At 31.3% G+C, this 20,771-nt stretch overlaps 2 protein-coding genes across 2 annotated transcripts; one reads left to right on the top strand and one right to left on the bottom strand.

Moving 5' to 3' along the window:
• Positions 1–2,200: 2,200 nt before the first annotated feature.
• LOC126673235 (tubulin beta chain) lies at positions 2,201–5,424 on the bottom strand. The gene is made up of 3 exons (XM_050367307.2): positions 4,950–5,424; positions 3,700–3,969; positions 2,201–3,119 (listed from the first exon to the last, which is right to left on the bottom strand). The coding sequence occupies exons 1-3, from the start codon at positions 5,341–5,343 to the stop codon at positions 2,452–2,454; spliced, it is 1,332 nt and encodes a 443-aa protein (XP_050223264.1). The 5' UTR covers positions 5,344–5,424; the 3' UTR covers positions 2,201–2,451.
• An 11,828-nt stretch (positions 5,425–17,252) lies between these two features.
• Positions 17,253–19,273, top strand: LOC126673140 (uncharacterized). The gene has a single exon (XM_050367129.2). The coding sequence runs from the start codon at positions 17,417–17,419 to the stop codon at positions 19,022–19,024; it is 1,608 nt and encodes a 535-aa protein (XP_050223086.1). The 5' UTR covers positions 17,253–17,416; the 3' UTR covers positions 19,025–19,273.
• Positions 19,274–20,771: the final 1,498 nt, after the last annotated feature.

Genomic DNA, 20,771 nt, shown 5'->3' with positions numbered 1-20,771 from the left:
AAGTATCAAGTAAGATGTCACAAAATATAAGTGCGAGAAATAAATCAAGGATATTAGAATCAAGTTCAAATAATAACAGTTAGACTAAAGCGGATCTAATAAAATTATTGTAAAATAATAAATTTAAATAGAAAATTATTATTCGATAAATTAGGACTAAGAAAAAATCAATAGATTGCAATTAAATCAATAGATTAAATTAAATAGTTATTTGGCTTCCTCAGATTCCTAAAATTTTGTTTTTTTTTTCATTAGGTCCTTTAACGGAGATCCATTTAAGGACTTAATGAAGTAAAAAAAACAAAAGTTTAAGGACCTAAAGAATCAAAAAACGAAAGTTTAGGGATCTGAGGAAGCCAAATAAAAATTGAGGGACCTGATGAAACAAAAAAATAAAAGTTTAGTGACTTGAGGAAGTCAAATAAAAGTTGAGGGACCTAATGAACAAAAAAACGTATAGTTCAGAGATCCTAAAATAGGTTTAGCCTATAATATATTTATGATGTATATATAATATATCTATAGTGTTTTTATAGTGTGTAACATAAAAACACTACAAACACATCATAAACACTGCAAATACACCATAGATACACTAGAAAAATACCAAAAATACACAAGAAAAATATAGATACACCAAAAACACAATATGGATACACCAGAAATACATTATTGATACACCAAAAATACACTATAAATACACCAGAAATACACCTTCAAAACACTACAAATACACCATAAAGCAATTCGTTGTTTATAAAATCAGTAACATCAAAATAAGAGAAAGCAAAATAATTATATGAATAATAGAATAATTTCATAACAAAGAACTTAAAAATTACAAGAAACGCAGTGACGCAATAATCTATTTACAAAATCTATTTACAAAATATCTAAATTACCACAAAGAACTTAAAAATTACAAAAAATATAAAAGACGATAAAGATGAATCCATTAGAAGAAACGCAGTGACGCAAAAATTAATGGAAGAATCGCGGCGATGAAAAATTTACCGAAGAAAAAAGTTGAGAGAAGTGAACGAACAGAAAAAAGAAGAAAAGAAGAGAGAATTTTAAGAGGGAGAGAAGTAGAGAGAGAGAGTGTGGCTGTATGTGTATTAAATGACCTAAAATGAGTTTTAAGTCTTTTATATATAGTAGGGTTAATTACATATAAAATCACCACCTTTACATGAATTCTCAAAAATAACACGACCTTTAAAACGTGTCAATTCAGGGCATCACCTTTCATTTCTTTTCAAAAACAACATGGGCACGTTTTTTAGATAAAATTTTGCTGACTTGGACACCCAATTAGAGTGCCACGTGTCATGCCACGTCAGCAAAAACGCCATTAAAAATGTGCCCATGTTGTTTTTGAAAAGAAATGAAAGGTGGTACCCTGAATTGCCATGTTTTAAAGGTCGTGTTATTTTTGCAATTTTGTGTAAAGGTTGTGCTTTTATATGTAATTAACCCTATATAGTAAGGCATTTTTATAAATATGTTTGTAAAAAGAGTACTGACGGAAATTATGAAAAGATGGTGAAAAAGGTATAAATAAATTTAAAAATTATCCCCATAGGTAAAAGTAATAAAAAAAACAAAACTAAAAACTTAATTTTAAAAATTGAGATAAATATTACAAATAAAATAGAAAAGAGAGTTTTTTCAGCAAATATTTCTATAATAAACGAGAAAATACACTCTAGTCAAACCAAAAAGGACTAGAGCCTGGATTATCTAATTGAATTCTGAATTAGGCAACCTAAAGTAAAACTAGATCGAGTTTGCATGCGTATCTGAAAGGAGTTTTAAAAATAAAAGTCCAATTGAAGTCGAACTTGATATTACTCCCTCCGGTTCATAATATTTGTCGCATTTGAGAATATTTTTTGGTTCATAATATTTGTCACATTAGAGTTTCAAGAAAGTATTAATTGCTATTTTTCCAAAACTATTCCTAATAATAAATACTTTGTAAGGTGTAAAAAACTAGTCAAATATAAAACAAGTGGTAATTAATATAGACAATTTAGTAAAACTATATACAAATTAAGGCATATTTATTGTTTTCTTAATCTATGTGAAATAGCCAAATGCGACAAATATTATGAACCGGAGGGAGTATCTATTATACATTAAGCTATAGTTACCACTTTCAAAATTAAAGAACAATAACATTGAGTACAGATAAACATTTACAAAATCAACATGGACACTTCCGATTCATATTTTCATCTACTAGATATACACATACATCACTGCAATTTCAAGCAAAAATTGATCACAAATTACCATCTATGGTACAAGGACCCACAACCCATACATATCAATAAATCATAACAATTTACTAGGTCTCTTTAGATCAGAGACACCAATCATAATCACTCGCAAAATAGAGCCAGTAAGATATAAACTATACACATACTGAGTAATCAAACAGTTCAATCAAGCTTCTTCCTCTTCATCGTCCTCGTACTCTACCTCATCAGCAGTTGCATCCTGATACTGCTGATACTCGGCTACCAGATCATTCATGTTACTCTCCGCCTCGGTGAATTCCATTTCGTCCATACCTTCACCGGTGTACCAATGCAAGAAAGCCTTGCGCCTAAACATAGCTGTGAATTGCTCGCTGACACGTCTGAACATCTCCTGAATGGAAGTTGAATTCCCGATAAAAGTAGATGCCAACTTGAGACCCTTTGGTGGGATATCGCAAACGCTGGACTTGACATTGTTGGGGATCCACTCGACAAAATATGAAGAGTTTTTGTTCTGTACATTTATCATTTGCTCGTCGACTTCTTTTGTGCTCATCTTACCTCGGAACATGGCTGAAGCAGTTAAATATCGGCCATGACGTGGGTCAGCTGCGCACATCATGTTCTTGGCATCCCACATCTGTTGGGTCAGCTCAGGCACAGTCAGAGCCCGGTATTGCTGTGAGCCTCTGGAAGTCAGGGGCGCAAATCCAACCATAAAGAAGTGAAGACGAGGAAACGGGATAAGGTTAACCGCAAGCTTCCTCAGATCAGAGTTCAGTTGTCCGGGAAAACGAAGGCAGCAGGTAACACCGCTCATGGTAGCAGATATAAGGTGGTTAAGATCACCAACTGAGAAATGTCAAAAACCAAGAAATAATAACACAATTGTCAGATCAGCTTACATCCAAAAATCGCCAAATTGCTTGAAGTCATATCCCAATAAACCAAAATATGCATATACATTATTGTATGGTTCATCTCCAATTATGGAAAATAAATTTAATAATAAACAGTCACTTTAGAAAGTCCTCTTAACATTTATTTGCTGGGACATAGAAAACTCCTTTGTGTAGATGGATAAAAGGCGTGCCAGGGTATAAGCCTATTTGGTAAAGGCAAAGAGAAACCAAACCATGTGAGAGTTTGCCACCAAAAAGGATAGAGAGTAGCAAACACTGTGTCCACTTTTAACCACTAGTGAGAAAGACTCGCGACCTACCAGAGCTAGAACTGCGCATCTCATCAATCTTTGCATACAAGATACCAGACAAGTAGGTATGACATTTTTATCCAATTTTCAGATATTTCCATTTTCGACTTTCACAGGGGAACATATATTTTTTCTTCAAAGTATTAAATCTACAATTATTCATATGTACAGTATTTCCTAAAGCAATCTCATATATGTAAATACTGGGAATTAACTTACAAGTTGGAGTGGCCAGCTTCAGCGTTCGGAAACAGATGTCATATAAGGCTTCATTATCCAAAACCATACATTCATCAGCATTTTCAACAAGCTGATGAACAGAAAGGGTGGCATTATACGGCTCAACAACTGTATCGGACACCTTAGGAGAAGGAAAGACAGAAAATGTCAACATCATCCGATCTGGATACTCCTCTCTGATTTTGGAAATAAGAAGAGTTCCCATGCCGGAACCAGTGCCTCCACCCAATGAGTGACATACTTGAAATCCTGTTCAATAATATAAATAAGAGATATGTAAAACAGAAACCTAAGATTTGTAGTATAGGCTGAAACAGAAATTTAGAGAAATAGAATGTGAAAATGTACTGGCTTAAGATGACAAAACTCCAATTGAATCACCAGGAAGCATGATGGCCCATTTAAATGATCAAAAGTACTGAACTAAACACATTAACAAAATTACAGGGCAAAAAGCAGAATCATGAGATAGCATAGAGAAACAACTTTGCTAGAGAAGATTGGAGTTGGACTATAATTTAAGCCTCAAATAACATTCCACATGCTTAAAAAAGTCCTGACAGACATTTTTCTACATGTTTCTCACCAACGAAAAGTCCAAAACTTCAAACCTTGTTTTGGCACTAAATTTTTAGAATTTAATCTAGAAACTAAAAACAGGTTTTGCACAGATAATCGAGTTATGGAGCTATAAATAACAGCTTCGAAAAGAAACGAAAAATATCCATTTGTACTTCATGGTGACTTATAACAATCATAAACACCATTTACATACAAATAAAACAAAATAATCAATGATGTTCCCTTCATTTGCAAACTTTTTTGATAATTGGGAAGGAGAACGCTGGTCTGAGGAATAGAACCCACGACTTCGACAGAATACTACCCAATGTTTATACCATTTGATCAATAGCTCGTTGATACAATAGGCATATACATATGAAGATAGTCTATAATTACCATCATTATTGTTACATAACAAATAAGCATTAAAAAATCAAACAAACAACAAAAAAGATCTAACAACACAATCCATAACAATATACTAAAAGATCTAATCCTAAACAAAATGACATATAAACACTCAACATTAAAAAAAACATAAAAAAAACACAACATCAAATCAATAATAAATAACAAACCAAATTTAAAGAAAACAAAACCCAAATTAAAAAAACTTAAAAACAAACAAAACCCATTAATAAAAATAAATTCTTTTTCACAATCACCTTGCAAACAATCACAATTCTCAGCTTCTTTCCTAACAACATCAAGAACAGAGTCAATCAATTCAGCTCCTTCAGTATAATGTCCTTTAGCCCAATTATTACCAGCCCCAGATTGACCAAACACAAAATTATCCGGTCTAAATATCTGACCGAACGGACCAGATCTAACCGAATCCATAGTACCAGGTTCCAGATCCATAAGAACAGCACGTGGCACGTATCTACCGCCACTTGCTTCATTGTAATAGACGTTGATTCTTTCGAGTTGAAGATCTGCGTCTCCATTGTATCTTCCTGTGTTGTCTATTCCATGCTCGTCGCAGATCACTTCCCAGAATTTAGCTCCGATTTGGTTCCCGCATTGCCCGCCTTGGATGTGGAGAATTTCTCTCATTTTCTCGGGAAATTTGGGGGGTTTTGTTTTCTTGAGAAAGTGAGGGAAAAATGAAAATGGAGGAATAAATAGTAGTAGATGATAGGTGGATTATTCAAAAACTGGGGCTTCTGATTGGTTGGATTTTGAAGTTCTAGAGCTGTGAAAAAGTTCGCGAAATCTAGACCTTTTCATGGGCCTGGTATCCGCCCTCAGCCCAGGCTCGTTCGTTTTGAGACAGATTTCAACAATGATTTTTGAGTTTTTTACATAAATCAAGAAATATCAAAAATATTTATATTTCGAAAAAAGAAATTACAAAATTATGATACAAACATTTAATTTACAAAAAATACTGTCCTTTAAAACTTAATTACAAATACTACATTTTGATGTTTATTAACAAAGATACTGTATTATGTTACTATTTTTTAAAAAAATTCACGAACTGATCAGACAACATTGAAGATCCATTTTTTGTATCAACCATAATTAGAGAAAATTGGTAAACCCGAACTTGTTTTATAGGTAATACACTGTTTATATACAATAACTTAATAAGTATACCATTATATACAATTAATATATCATTTATATACAGTAAACATACTATTTCTATACAAATACCGAACAAAAAAAATCAAATATGAACCGCAACCATCACCACCGTAAAACTGAATAAATGTGAAAGAGCAAAATGGAATCATCAGCGCCGCACAAGCAAGCTATAGACACCATCGTAATTAGCCTTTTCATTTGATGGAGCATTTCTAGATGTAACGCTCGTGTTTGTAGTCGTCTAATCTAAAGCTCTTCAAAAAAAACATGGAATGCAAATAACACGCACTGGAATTATTCTAAAGTGTTTAAAATCGAATAAGACACTTAAACAGCTGATTTCATAACAAGCTGAGCAAGAACGCACTTAAGGCAAATAAGCATAAAAACACCCTAGCATGCATTCTAAGCATTGCAACCAATATAAACCTGGATATGGCATACAAAATACATTAAAACAGCCTATTAATATGATTTTCTTCAGTTTGTATATCAGTTTCATCAAGAACACTAAATTTGAAAATTATGGCAATTTATGATAAAAAAAAATCAACAAAGTAGACTAATATGAATGCTGATACACAAAAAATTCAGCGTTTGTTTTATCATGACATAAAAGTGATAGAAAATTTATTGAGGGTCCTCATTAGTATCGTTTTGAGTCTTTGACTCGCTTACTGGCAAATTGGATGCATAATCCAGTTTTGAATCTACGCGTATAACTCGTACTTGATTGATTAGGACGTTTCATCTTCGTTCTTAGGATTAAAATTAAATAATTTGAGTGTGTGTGTGTGTGTGGAGGGGGAGCGGAAAAACTAGGTCTTTTCCTTGAGTTTCTACCTTTTTTGTAGTCTCTGGTTTTTAGTCAAATAGTCGGTTCTTAGCTAAACTGATTAGCAGTTGTATTTATAGTGGTTAGGGGTGACATAGGATTTCTAAGATTAGGTTAAGTCAAATTAATGTTCTACCTTTTTTAATTTTAATCAATATTAAATGAGATAATTAACGAAGGAGTTTGGATTAGGAAAAACTAGGATAAAAAATTCCTTGGGTCACAATGGTTATCCCAAATTATAGAAAGATCACTAAAATCAATTCTGTTATAAAAAAATCACCGAACTTACCATTTCATTACAACGGGATGTCACTCCATAAAATTCATTGTATTTGATGACATGGCTTTCCGGATTTGTCCACATTATACGTGTCTTATTTTTCACGTCATTAAACAAATCTATAAATTAAATATTATAATTATATCAGACCAAACACATCATCCTCTTGTAACTGCTCCTTATTCTCCTCCGCCTTCGCCATCTCATCAGCCTTCAACAACAAATCATCTTCATGTACTTGTTCCTCCTCCTTCAGTAACTCTAAAGTATCATCCTTTTATAATAACACTAACTTCAAATTATCAACCTCCACCGCCGCCTCCTCTTCCGCCGCTTCTTGTAACTCTAATTCCCCTTATCACCAACCGCCGCCACCTCCGCCATGCTCAGACTCTTTCTCCGCCTCAGTTTTTAACAGCTCCACCTCCTGCACCGCTAAATCCTCCTCATTATGTAATAAACCTTCTCCGGCTCCAACAATCTCTCTATTTCCTCCGGTAACTTCTCCTCCTCCGCCTCCTGTTTCCGGCCATCCGCCATCTCCTTTTCATCCTTATCCTTTTGTTCTTGTTCTTATTTCATTGAATTCGAAGGCTGAATTTGATGGTTTTACGACTCCTTTTTCTTCAATCTAACTTTACACATTCCTAAAAGTTACCTAAAAATTTCAAATTCAAACATTTGACAGTTTATACCATTTTAAATCCCTCATTTCCCCACTTACTCTCGCTTAACCAGACACCATTTTTGTATCGTCTTATCTCTCTCTATAATCCCCTCAAACCCTAACTTTCTCTCTATAAAATAAAACCACCAACCAATACATCGCCGTTAACAATGAGCAACAACGCCAACAAAAAATAATCGAAGAAACCCGCCAAAAAAAATCCCAACTCGAACGCATCATCCTCAGCGGCGAAGAAAAAAAAAGAACAAGACATAAATTTAGGGTAAATAAGATTTAATGGTCAATTATAAATTAGAACCCTGAAAAAGATGAAGGTAGGTCTTTATATTTTTATTTATGAATTAATATGATTATTGAGCTTTTATTAACTAAATAAAACACATATGATGTGGACAAATCCGGCAAGTCATGTCATCAAAAACGATGAATTTTATGCGAGTGACATCCCGTTGCAATCAAATGGTAAATTATGTGATACTTTTGTAACAAAATTGAGTTTAATGACCTTTCTGTAATTGAGATAACCATAGTGACCCAGAGAGTTTAATAACCGGAAAAACTACATTAAAATAGTCAAACACACTAGAGGGTTAAACCCGGCCCGGTGATAAACCTGGTAAGACTAGAGGGTTAAGGGTTTAAGGTTCAACCGGAGTGAATTAAACCCGTATTATAAGAATATATGTATATAGAAAATTATAACTTTAAATAATCATATATGTATTAAAAAATAAGGAATATATGTATAAAAACCAATGTAGCCTAGTTGTCTTGAATACTCCCACTAAATACAATATAATCAAGGTTTGAATCCTAACACTATCATTAAATTCTTTATTTTTTTTATAAGGACAATGTTGATTTTTTTTGTTTGTTGAACCAGACCGGATTTTACGGTTATTTGATCGGTTAACTACTCCGGTTTAACAGTTACCCGGCCGGTTTGGGAAAAAAATTGCTGGTCTTGAATTGGAAGGGTTTTAAAACAACCCGAACCATTAATCTGACCGGTTCGCGGGTTTTCCGATCGAACCGGCTGGTCCGGTTCGAGTTTGACAACCATGATTTTCAATATAAAATTAGATTATTTTATTAAATAAAAATGATTTTTCAAGGTATTTAATATTTTGATATTGCATGGAGTAAATCTGTCTTTTTTAATATATAATTATAAATTATAATTCAATAACCAAGAAATATAATAAAGTAATAGGAAAAATGTGTTAATATGTAACTTTTTTTAATATCTGTGAGAATAGAAATAGGATAAAAAATGGGACGGAGGGAGTAGTGTAATTAATAATTAAACTCTAAATATTTATTTAAGATTGAAACTTAAAAAAAGCTATGTTTTCAAAAGTAAAATTTTGGAAGTTTCCAAAAGAAATAAGTTTTAAAATAATTTAAAATGTCGGTTTTAAAGCTAAAGTGCACTAAACAAATTTAAAATGAGTTATTAAAAGTTTTACTCAAAAATTTACTAAAACAACATTTTACTTCTAAAAGTCTAAGTTTTAAATTTATCGACTTCGAGTTCCGAAGTTAATAATGTGTTATAAAAAGTGAAAGTTTTACGTCAGACCTAAAGTCTATGAATTCGGGCGACAGAAGTACGAAATGATTTCTATAACAAACTCTAGAGACGATAATAGTTTTTTTAAACGACGTTTTCATTAGTCGATTTTATGGATGCTATTATGAGTTGTAATTGTTGTTTGTATCTAGAGTCAATAGTAGAGTTAGGATACCACTGAATTTCTTGCATTTTGACGTTTAATTTCTAATTTTAGATCCAACAAGTTCCAGAGCCTCCGGATCAGAATGTCAGGCCAATTAACAAATCATAAAGGAGTTCTATTTTTGGGATAAATGGTTGACTATGAGTTTGTATTTTATTTTTGAATATTTAAATTTTTAAATATTTATTTTAAATCACATTGCATTTGATATACATCCGATGGAACATGCTTCCTGTTGAGTGGCATTAGGACTGTGTGTGCACCAGTAATCATCGTAAAAAAATTAGTAGTGATTATTTATATGTCTAAGGTGACAGTATATAGGTCACGGCCAAGACTTAATAAGAAAATTTAAGGCGATACTACATAGTTCACGGTCTCGATTCCGATATAAATATGAGGCGATGGTGTAAGGCTTACGATTCAGATATTGTAAAGAAACAAGCGAAAGTCTTGGACGATGGTACAAAATTCACAGTCCGAACTTCTTTGGATTATGATTGAAGTTTATTGAGATATGTATTTATTGAGTTTTAGGGTTTCATTCAAATATCTTATCTTGCTGCATTGCATAAATGTTTTTATCATGCTATTTAATTTTATTTAGTGTTCACTACTAATTATATAAATACTCTCAGTTTTTACTTATCCGTTATTTTCCTATATTTTTACGCGGACTCCCATACTCTTCTTTGAGAAGTCTTTCTTTTTTAAAATGTAAATATAAAATAATATTTTAGCTCTAGCGCCGTAGTAGAACTAGATTTTTATATGCTGTGTTTGATTATAGACTTAGTCTAGAACTAGTATACTCTGCTTATGGATTGTTATAACGTTGATGACATTTAAAATGATGTGTGTTTTGTTTAAAATGAATATTGTCTTTATAACAGCTTTGATCTTGATATTATATTGTTATCAACTATGACACTATTGTTATATTCGAGTTATATCGATAATATTTTAAACGTTATATTGTAAAGTTTCTCCGACGATGTTTTAATGTTTAAAAAGCAAAAAATATTTAGTGAACTATTAAACTTATTACAAGTTTCAGAGATATCACTCTCATTCCCTAACGCCGGTCTCGGTCTGAGATTTCAGACCGTGACAGAAAATCAGATGCCCTTTCCGTGATATTCATATAGTTTAATACCACAACTAAATCAAAGGACTTAATGTAAAAAAAAAACAAATTTACCATTAAATGTATTTTAAATATAAATTTAAATAAAAATTATATTTTATGACATCTAATTACCTAGTGAATTCATTTTTTTAAATTTTCTACTTCTTTTATTATTTTAAATTGAAAAAAAAATAAGAAAATTAGAAAACTAGAAATATAAAACATAAATTATAACTTATAAGAATTTAACTTTTATTTATATTTGAGAATATATAGATTTAAGGATTAAAGTGAAATTTAATTTTAGAAATTTACTTTTTTAGTTTAATTGATTAACATTAAATGATAATATTAATTAGAAATAAAATTAAAGATCTGTATTACTGAATTGTCAAAAAAAATTAATTAGTATAAGACCTTCTATATTGATCATAATTCACACTTTAATCCTTCATATTTGAAAATGATATGCTCCCACATTTTTATTTCCTTCAACAATTTAGTATATTCGTCCATTTTTCGTATTGATCAATGAAATAAAGGAACTAAGGGTAAATTAATTTTTAAATATGAGGGACGAAATCGTTAACATAAATAAAAGTGAGGGACGAAATTGTTGAGAAAAATAAAAATAGAGGATCATATAATTTCGTTGATTTTGTTGACCAATACAAAAAATGAACGAAAATACTAAATCATTGACAAAAATAAAAATAAAAGACAGTATCTTTTAATTTTTAAATAGAAAAAACTAAAATATAAATTATAAAAAGTATAAGTGACCTCGTAGTAATTTTTTCAAATAATTATAAATTACAATAAATATAAAAAAAATCAAATAATTCACTCGTATATTAATCAAATCAAAGTAAGTATACCCATGCGGGTAATCTACACAAATCCCCCAAAAGTAGTCCTATATAATGTTTTTACCTCAGTTTTTTTAATTTTGCAGTAATCTCTCAATAAAATATAAAAGTTTTCACAATTCCCTCATAATCAAAAGTAAACTAAAAAAAGAACAAATAGGACAATTATAACCTCCTAGCATAAACCGTGTAAAATAAAGAGAAAACTTATACCTCTTCTTCTTAACTAAAACATAGAAGAAAAACTAAAGATAACTCAAGTGCTATCATCCTAGTCGGACCATGGTGGTCGGACCGGCGGCGCGGTGGTCACCTACCGCCGGAGAAATAAAGATCCATCGCCGGCAAGAGATAAAGAAAATCGACAATACAACTTCAATTGATATCTGCAATTTCTTCTTCATAGTCATTCAAATGGAAGAAAATTATCATTTGTATGGTCTGTTGCATTTTTCACTGATGAGTTATATTGTTCTGTTTTGTTGTAATTGCTAATCCTTCTGCCATACTGTATTCTGAAGCTGAGTTCAAATCATTGGTAGCAGGAATTGAAAATAAAATTTGAAGTTACATATTGTGAAAAATTAGGATTCTTATTTTTACATCTATAGATTTAGATTTATCTTTTTATAATATGTGCTTTTGGTTGGGTTAAAAGATAAAAAATAATAAATTAATGGCTGAGTTTGTCTGAATCTTGAATTGCATATTATCTGTTTGTTGAAATGTGTATATGAGGAATGCTTGGCTTCCTTGTTTGCTTGTTTTGGGCAATAGCAGATTTCTTTATGCGAAGACTAATAATAGTTCAAATTTATTGGCTATAATTTTACTAATTCATTTCTATAGTGTGGGTGTCTATACAGGTATATGAAAAAAGCTTAAGGAGTTAAATCCAGCTATAGAAAATATTACCTATGATATTGCAGATCTCTGCAATTTTTATTGATTGTCTTCTTCTTTTTTGCCAAATGATTATCTCATTGAGTTGAGTGTTCTAATGTATTGTCCATCATCCAAATGTTTATTAAGTATCAATCAATAAGCTACATAAAAAAAATGATATTAAAATATAATAATTTGTTTTAGATAATAAAATTTATTAAAATATAATAATCTGGTTCACATCAGGATAATTTTTAATTTTATAAACTGTCAAATATATTTCACTTAAAAGAGATATTCAATTTGTTAAGTTACACTAAATCTCAAAATTTTCTCCACATAAAATGTCATTTAAATTGTAAGGAGTATTCAGACAAAATTTATTAAAAATTAAATTAAGATAGTTCAGTTGATGTAAGTTCACATCCAGTTCACATCAGGTTAATTCTTGGTTTTATAAACTGTCAAATATATTTCACTTAAAAAATATATTCAATTTGTGATTACACTAAATATCAAAATTTTCTCTGTATAAAATGTAATTTAAGATTATAAAGAGCAGCAAGATAAATTTTATTAAAAATTAAATTAAGATAGTTCAGTTGATATAGGTTCACATTCGGTTCACATCAGGTTGATTTTCGATTTTATGAACTGTCAAATATATTTCACTTAAAAAATATATTCAATTAATTTGATTATCGTAAGTTAATTGTAGATTTACAATAAATTTACTAAGAATTTATTTTAAATTAATTTACATTGAGTTGATATTAAGTTGACACGGAGTTGATATCAAGTTTATATAGAGTTTAGGTTTGTATTAAGTTTACATCAGGTTCATATTGAGTTAACAAGAATTAGGGTACTTCAGTTAATATAAGTTTATATCTGGTTTACATTAGGTTGATTTTTGGTTTTATAAACTGCTAAATACATTTAATTTAAAAGAGAGATTTAATTTGTGTATTACACGAAATCTAAAAAAATTATATACATTTAAAACATCTTTTAAGATTGTAAAGAGCAGTAAGACAAATTTTATTAAAAATTAAATTAGGATATTCAGTTGATATAGGTTCACATCCAGTTCACATCAGGTTTATTTTTTGGTTTTAAAAACTTTCAAATACATTTCAATTAAAAGAGGGATTCTATTTGTATACTACAATAAATCTCAAAATTTTCTACATATAAAACATCATTTAAGGCTGTAATTTTATGATAAATTTTAATTTATTCAATATCTATATCAAATAAAAAGTTTAAAAATATAATGACATGAATTGTGATAAAAATATAACTTTTCTTTAATAATTGTTAAAATATCAATTTAACATCATCATATTAAAATGATACTTTTTACCTCATCTTTAACTTCTATTTTTTTTTAATAAAACAAACCATTAGTAAATTGTACAATATAACATATCCCAACCTAACCATTCAGTATTGATATAATTCAATTTCCACTTTCAATGTATATGTTATATCATATTCATGTATTCTCCATTTTAAATGTACATTTATTTATCCAATAACCTTAAACCATTCTTCTAACATCATTATTACTATCATCTCTACTATTCCTCACCATCACCACCTCCTTTGTATTATTTTCTCAATCGTCTTCTTCATCAGTTGTAATTGAGTAAAATTCTTCTTGATTAAAAAACATAGTTTAAAAATTAGTAATCTTAAAAAATAAAACTATGAAGCAAAAGCTATTGTTCCATCTCCGACCTCCAATCTCCGCCGTCCCATCACCGGCCATCGCTAATAATCATCATGATGGATACTGCTTCTTGACTTCCACACAATTAAATCAAATTTAAACTTCAATTTCTCAAATTTATACTACTACCCAACACATCAAATCCCCACCATTTAAATTAAAATTTCCATTTTACCTATTCTTTCTTCCATTATAACAGGTCTGCAAATATAGTTTTATCTCTTTAGAATTTTCTTTTGCAACGGTCTTCTCAGATGCACCGCGTGTAGTAACCATGAAAATAGGTAAAAAGTAAGAAATAAAAGCAGAGATTAGGAGAAAATGGAAGAAATATAGGAGATTATAGAGAATGTCATGAACAGTGAAGAAGTTGTGATGTTTTGGATCGAACTTAATTAGATAGCTGTGTGGGTAGTGAAGAAGAAAATGGTGGGAAAAATAATTATGTGTAAGGAACACACAATAAGAAACATATACTATAGGGATAGAATAGGAATAATAAATATAAAAAGGTAGGCATGAAAAAAATGTTTTACAATTGAGGGATTTTTGCAAAAAAAAAAAAGATGGGTCACTAACATAAACTTTTGAGATTTTGAGGGATATGGTGTAATTTTCTCTACCCATGCTGCATCATGTTGATGGGCTTGGATATCTGGCCCGCCCGCCCAGGGCCGGATTTAGACACCAATTTTTGGTTCCAAATCCGGCCCGAGTCCGATCCCGAAAAAAACCCGACTTTTTATTGGCTGGCTCGGGCTTATAATATTATAAAAAAATAACATAAGCCTATCTAAGTACAGCCCGAACCTGTAAAAATAGTGCATTAGTAGATTTAGATAGTATATTTAAAGTCCGAATCGGACTTGGACGGACTTGGACTTATCTTTAAAAAAATCGAGCCCGTCTAAGTCCGTCCAAACCCGGCCCATGAACAGGTCTACCCATCCACACACCCTTATTTAAAACTTAATACTTAAGAGTCAAGAGACTTAAGAGTAGCATTTCCTGACCCAAAAAAGAAAAGTAGTAGTAGCATTTATTTTGGACACGTGTTCACCAAAAGAAGTGAAAAAAACACGGTAAGACCAAAAACTAGTGAAGATCATGAACGCCACGTGATTCTCATTATATAATGTCCACTCTTTTTACTTCCACTTCACATTACCTCTCTTGTCTTTAATTATTTTCTATAGACCCCACAAAATGCCCCTTTTTGATAAACTTTTGTTTCTTATCAAAAATATTTTCATTTGGGTCCCTATATCTTAATTGGCTTCACACTCCTTATATTAAAGAGTTTTATGCCACATCCCTTGAATGTGTCATTTTCGTCTGTATATTAATAATTTTTCTTTCTTAGATTTCCTATTTCGGTTGGTTAATGATATTTTAAGTCTCCACTATCTGATTTTAATTTAACCATAATGGCAAATATCTGTCCAAATTAGAGATATTCACAGAATTGGAGAAAAACTTTGTGTTCGATTTGTATTGGTTCTTGGCCTATTGGGGATGTTCATATTAATATCCTTCTTAAATTATTGAATTGTACCTTCTTTTTCCCCTTTTGAGGGAATAAAATTATTGAAGTGGTACATCAATAATAGAATGCTTAACTTATTAGTAAAAATATCTTATTTATATTAATATTTTAATATTTTAACTTTATCAACTATATTATTAAATAAATTGTATTTAGAAAAAATATGTCTCTTAACAAATTGATCCAATAAATCGGTTGAATCTATTAGATAAGTTAAACAGCGCACCCGTTGTCCAGTCCGAATTAATTGAGTCCAAATATTTTTATAAATTTAAGTGATTTAAAGAATTTATTTTTTTTATATTAATTAATATTTTATTTTAAACTCTTTTATTAAAACTAATATTTTTTTTTTCAGTCATAAAAATTAAAAAAAGGCATATGAGAAGTGTGAGATTAATTCGCTACTATAATATATCTACCAAAAAGTTTAAATTTTTGGATGGATAATTGATTTTGGAGGTCACTATATTTTTCTAAAATTGCAAAATGGTGATCGAACTTTAAAACATAACATTTTAGTTATTATACTATTTGGTTATGTTATGATAGAAGGATTTTTGGTCACTGAAGAAAAATATTTCGAGTCGATTTTTTATTGATTGTGTGTATATGTAAATATAAGGTATATTTGTCATCAATAATCAAATTTTGATTATTACATATGTATAATTTGACCGTAAAACACTTAAAAACTCTAAAAATCACATATTTAAAAGTTTAGTAACTATTTTGTGACGTTTTGAAGTTCGGCTACCATTTTGCAATTCTTGAAAAGTACAGTGACCTTTAGAATCAATTATCCTTTTTGGATAGATTATAAACTTTCCTGAAAATGAAATTTATAAAGTTTAACTTTAAATGTTATTCAAAATTTTGAAAGTTATGATACCCCGGATGTAATAAATAATGAATAGACAGTAACAGTAACAATTAAGAGTAGTACTTTTATGAAACAATTCACAATTATAAACAACTCTCATTAATAAATAACCTATAGTAACTCATACTTTTGAAGAATCCCTAATTAAACTTTGAGATATAAAAATATCCATAATACGAATCTAAATCCTTATAAAAAATTAAAGATAAACATTTATAATCAAAAATAAAAAGAAAACAAACATTATTTTTAATTTTGTAAAACATTTAACCATATGTTGGTTTGATAGTAGCTCAAATGAAATTAAAATATTTTACCATCAAAACAACAATATATTCAAGAGATGTAATTTCAGTAAATAGTATTAAAGGTATTTTACTCATTTTATGTGATAACTTACCTAACTCGACTCTAAATTAGTTAAAAAAAATTAGATATTTGAAAGTTTCCAAACCAAAAAAAGGGAAATACAATAAAGACTAGAGTAAAACTTACCTGTATTAGAGGGAATATTTTTAAACATTCAACAGATATTTCAACAAAGAAATGGTAATTTCCATGCAACAAATCACCTGTTGAATAGTGAAATAATCACTATTACAGAGATGATTAAAATCCAAAATTAGAAAAAACCTTAAAAGAAAAAAACAGTAAAAAATAACAAACAGTAACAAAAACAATATTTATCCTCCCTTACAGATATTTATCAATTTAAAAGGTAAAAAAAAAAAAGGAAAAGCCACTGTTCTTCCTTACAGTTTCCAAATCCTTTATTACAACAACTTCTTGTCCTAAACAGCTCAACACGCGCCTCACCGTTATAAATTTCTTCATTAAATTGTAATTAGGGTTTCTTTTTTATATAAAGATCCCGCACAAATTCTTGTTCTTGGGTTCTTTTCATTTCTTGTTCTTGAATCCAAGAAAATTTAAAAAAAAAAACCATGCCTTTGCCATGGAAGAAAGGAAAAACTTCAAGAATTTCTCGGTTTGTAGCTGATCTTCAGCCATCAAAGCCTGCAAATTCTTCTCTGGTTGTTGAAACTGGCTTCCCCACGTCTCTCGTTGATCTTTTTGTCAAGAACCGTGATCGTTTAAAGAAACCCATCAAGAAAAAAAAGAAGCACCACCCAACTCAGTTTCACCACCCCCAGCCGGCGCCGGAGCTTGTCATCTCCGATCCCATTCCTTTGTCTAGCTCGAGAGATTTGGTCGTTAAGAAGGAGACCAAGACGGCTAAGCGGCTGGAGAAATTGGCTGAGTTTAAGAGTAAGCCGCTGAGTAAGAAGAAAAGTGAAGTGTTTTTTGTTAGTGAGGATCGGAATCTTGGTTCTTGTGGTGATCTTAAGGCTGTTGTTGATAGTTATAATAATAGTGAGATTCATATTAATGGGGATGATGGTAAGAATGGGAAATGTGTGTTAATGGCGGTTTTGAAGATGTTTGTTGTTGTTGTTTTGGCTTTAAGTACTAAGAGACTTGCTGTCGGTATTACATTGTCGGCTTCTTTTCTAATTTTTCTTGAATATGTAGGGAAGCGTTTTTTTTGTTTCTTGAAACCTTGTTTTAGTGTAGGAGTTGTTTCTTTTAAATCTTTGATTCAGAGGGTTCTTTTCTTCTTTCGGATTCGAAGGAGGTCGAAAGAAGAAAGGACGAAAACGTCGAGCGTTTTGCAAGGTGGTGATGAGGATGATGAGGGTGATAATGTGATTGATGGTAGTGATTTGATTGAGAGTGTTGGACCGTTCTGTTGTATTGAGGAAACTCGGGTCTCGGAACCTAGATTAGATAAGGTTTCGCGGCTTGAAGGCGATAAGAGTGTGGAGAACGAAACGATTAGGGATTTGTTGAGGTGGAATAATAGATGGGGGACTTTAGATATGGATGAGAAGAATTATTATGAAGATGGATGTGGAGATGGGGGTTTGAATTGTGAGAAACAGCATGGGATTAGTTGTAAGATGAGAAGGAAGATCATGAAGAAGCTAGTGCCGAAGAAGTTGCGAAAAATGAAGAAAGGGAAGAAGGAGTTCAATGAAGTTGATTTAGTGAGTGAAACATCTAGCTATTGGGGAGAGGATAAATTATGGCCAAATGAAGATGCAGAAGAGCAACAAGCAAGCAAGTTCAAACTATGGCAATTGATGGTAGAAGAAAATGGAAGAGAAGATAAAAAAGAGGAAGAAGAAATGGAAAAATGTTGGAAAGAGGAAGGAAAAGAAGAGGAGAAGGAAAAATATTGTCAAGAAGAGGAAAAAGTGATGTGTACGAAAGACGGGGATGAGAAATTCGAGCAGAAAATTTCGAGTTTTAGCACTGGATTGCATACTAAGTCGGATAAGATTGTCGTTGAGGAAACTGTGGATATAGAAAACGGAGGTAACTCTGCTTATCTGATTCTGTTTCTTATTGTTCTTGCTGGACTTGTAGGTGGTCGAGTTCTAGCCCTTTTGATTACTGTTGCGTCCTGTTCGATGTTAAAATTTGTATATAGAAGGAGAAGACGCGTACATGATCCTACAAAAATGTCTCCTATGCCAGTTGAGATTTAAGATCTTTATCGGTTTTTGCTCCGAGAGGTTATTAATTCATTTTGTTGTTCAAGTGATGTTGTAGCTTTTGCTTCTGCAGAGGCTGTTCTTCAGTGTCACTATTGTATCTAGATATTCAGTTTGAGAGTGGAAATTCCAACCTTTTTTGTTGGAATTCCAACGTGAGGTGTTGTATCTTGAAATGTAAATTTTACAGACACAAAATTCAGATAATATGAAATACTTACATTGCTCGATTTAGCAAATCAATGGCTGCTCTCTGGTATGTATCTCGCATTCTGTAACTTTAGTTTCTGTTTCTGGATAAGACAATGCATAAGTCACTTGAAACTGTCTACATCCAGTTATGGTTTTGTCTGTGCTTGCCATGCTAATTTTGAGCTGGTTGTCATCTAACATCCTATGTTGCACGGCAACTTGTCAAGTCTAGTATTTCGACGTTTTATTTTCATTTTCATTTACATAAACACTTCGTTCTAGTGTTTTCCGTTTCAGCATTTTCATTTCTGTGCAGCATAACAACCTGTTACTGGCGTTTTGCGTTTGTAACAACAAGCGTGTGAAATGCGGGCGTGCCAGGAAGCGGATTCCAAAATGTAACTTAACTTCTTAAACGAGCGATTGGGGTTTGGTTAACCTTATAACAAGTACTCCAATCAAGTAATGCTAAAACAAAGAATCCAATTGTAAATGTGTTTACTAATTGAATGAAATGAAAATACAAGTGTTTGAGTAGAAATTGCAAAAGTTCAATTGTAAAGTTGTTTACTGATTGAAGAAAACTGAGAATGCTAAGTGCTGAGTGTTTTTGCCTTTGGGCTGGTTTTTGTTGGATTTGATCGGGGGCTGCAAATTGGCTGCTCTTCTCTTATTTATAGCTTCATCATTTGAAAACTGCTGCTTCATGAACCAACTGCACACGTTCTTCCCCACCTTCAGGAACTGCCAATCGTGTCTTTACTTCTGCTGCACGTGCTTTTTAACTTCTTTTCTTCTGGAATGGACTTTCTTGGGCTTATGGGCCATTTAAATTAATATTTAATGGCCATCTCAAATTTGGGCTTAATCTTCTGCAACTGGGCTTGGACTTTTTGAATTAGCTTCTGGAGTAGTCAACTTCTAGAAATCAACCTTTAGAAACCAACCTCTAGAAATTAACTTCTGTCAGCATTAGTCAACCTCTAGAAATCAACCTTTAGGAACCAACCTTTAGAAATCAACCTTTAGGAACCAACCTTTAGAAATCAACCTTTAGAAATCAACCTTTAGGAATCAACCTTTAGAAATCAACCTTTAGGAATCAACCTTTAGGAATCAACTTCTAAAGTCTAGTCAACCTCTAGAAATTAACTTCCTAGTCAAACAGTCAATTTTTAGAAATCACCCTCTGAAATCAAAATTGGTCAACCTCTAAAAATTAATTTAAGCCAATCATTAATAATACCTCTTTTATCTTTTGAAAAGAATAGGGGCTTTATGGCCTTTAAGTCATATTTTTAATTTTGGTGCAAACAATGCCCCCTGTATAATTGGCTTTTTAAGACTAAAGCCATTTATATATATTCTTTTAGCCAAAATTAATTATATTCCATCATAGAGAGTCTAAAATTAGAGATTCTGAAAATTCGCGGCATGTGTTTTAGCCGTTAGATTTTCAAAAATTCAAATTTTTCTAAGAACTCCAAAGAATATGCAAAATTCATATGGCTTAATATTTTTTTTTTTTTTTAAATTCAGGGCCTCTAAA

Source organism: Mercurialis annua, linkage group LG3, assembly GCF_937616625.2.
Source record: "Mercurialis annua linkage group LG3, ddMerAnnu1.2, whole genome shotgun sequence".
NCBI lineage: Eukaryota > Viridiplantae > Streptophyta > Magnoliopsida > Malpighiales > Euphorbiaceae > Mercurialis > Mercurialis annua.
Note: the sequence above shows the minus strand (reverse complement) of the source record. Positions and strands in the feature narration are given on the sequence as shown.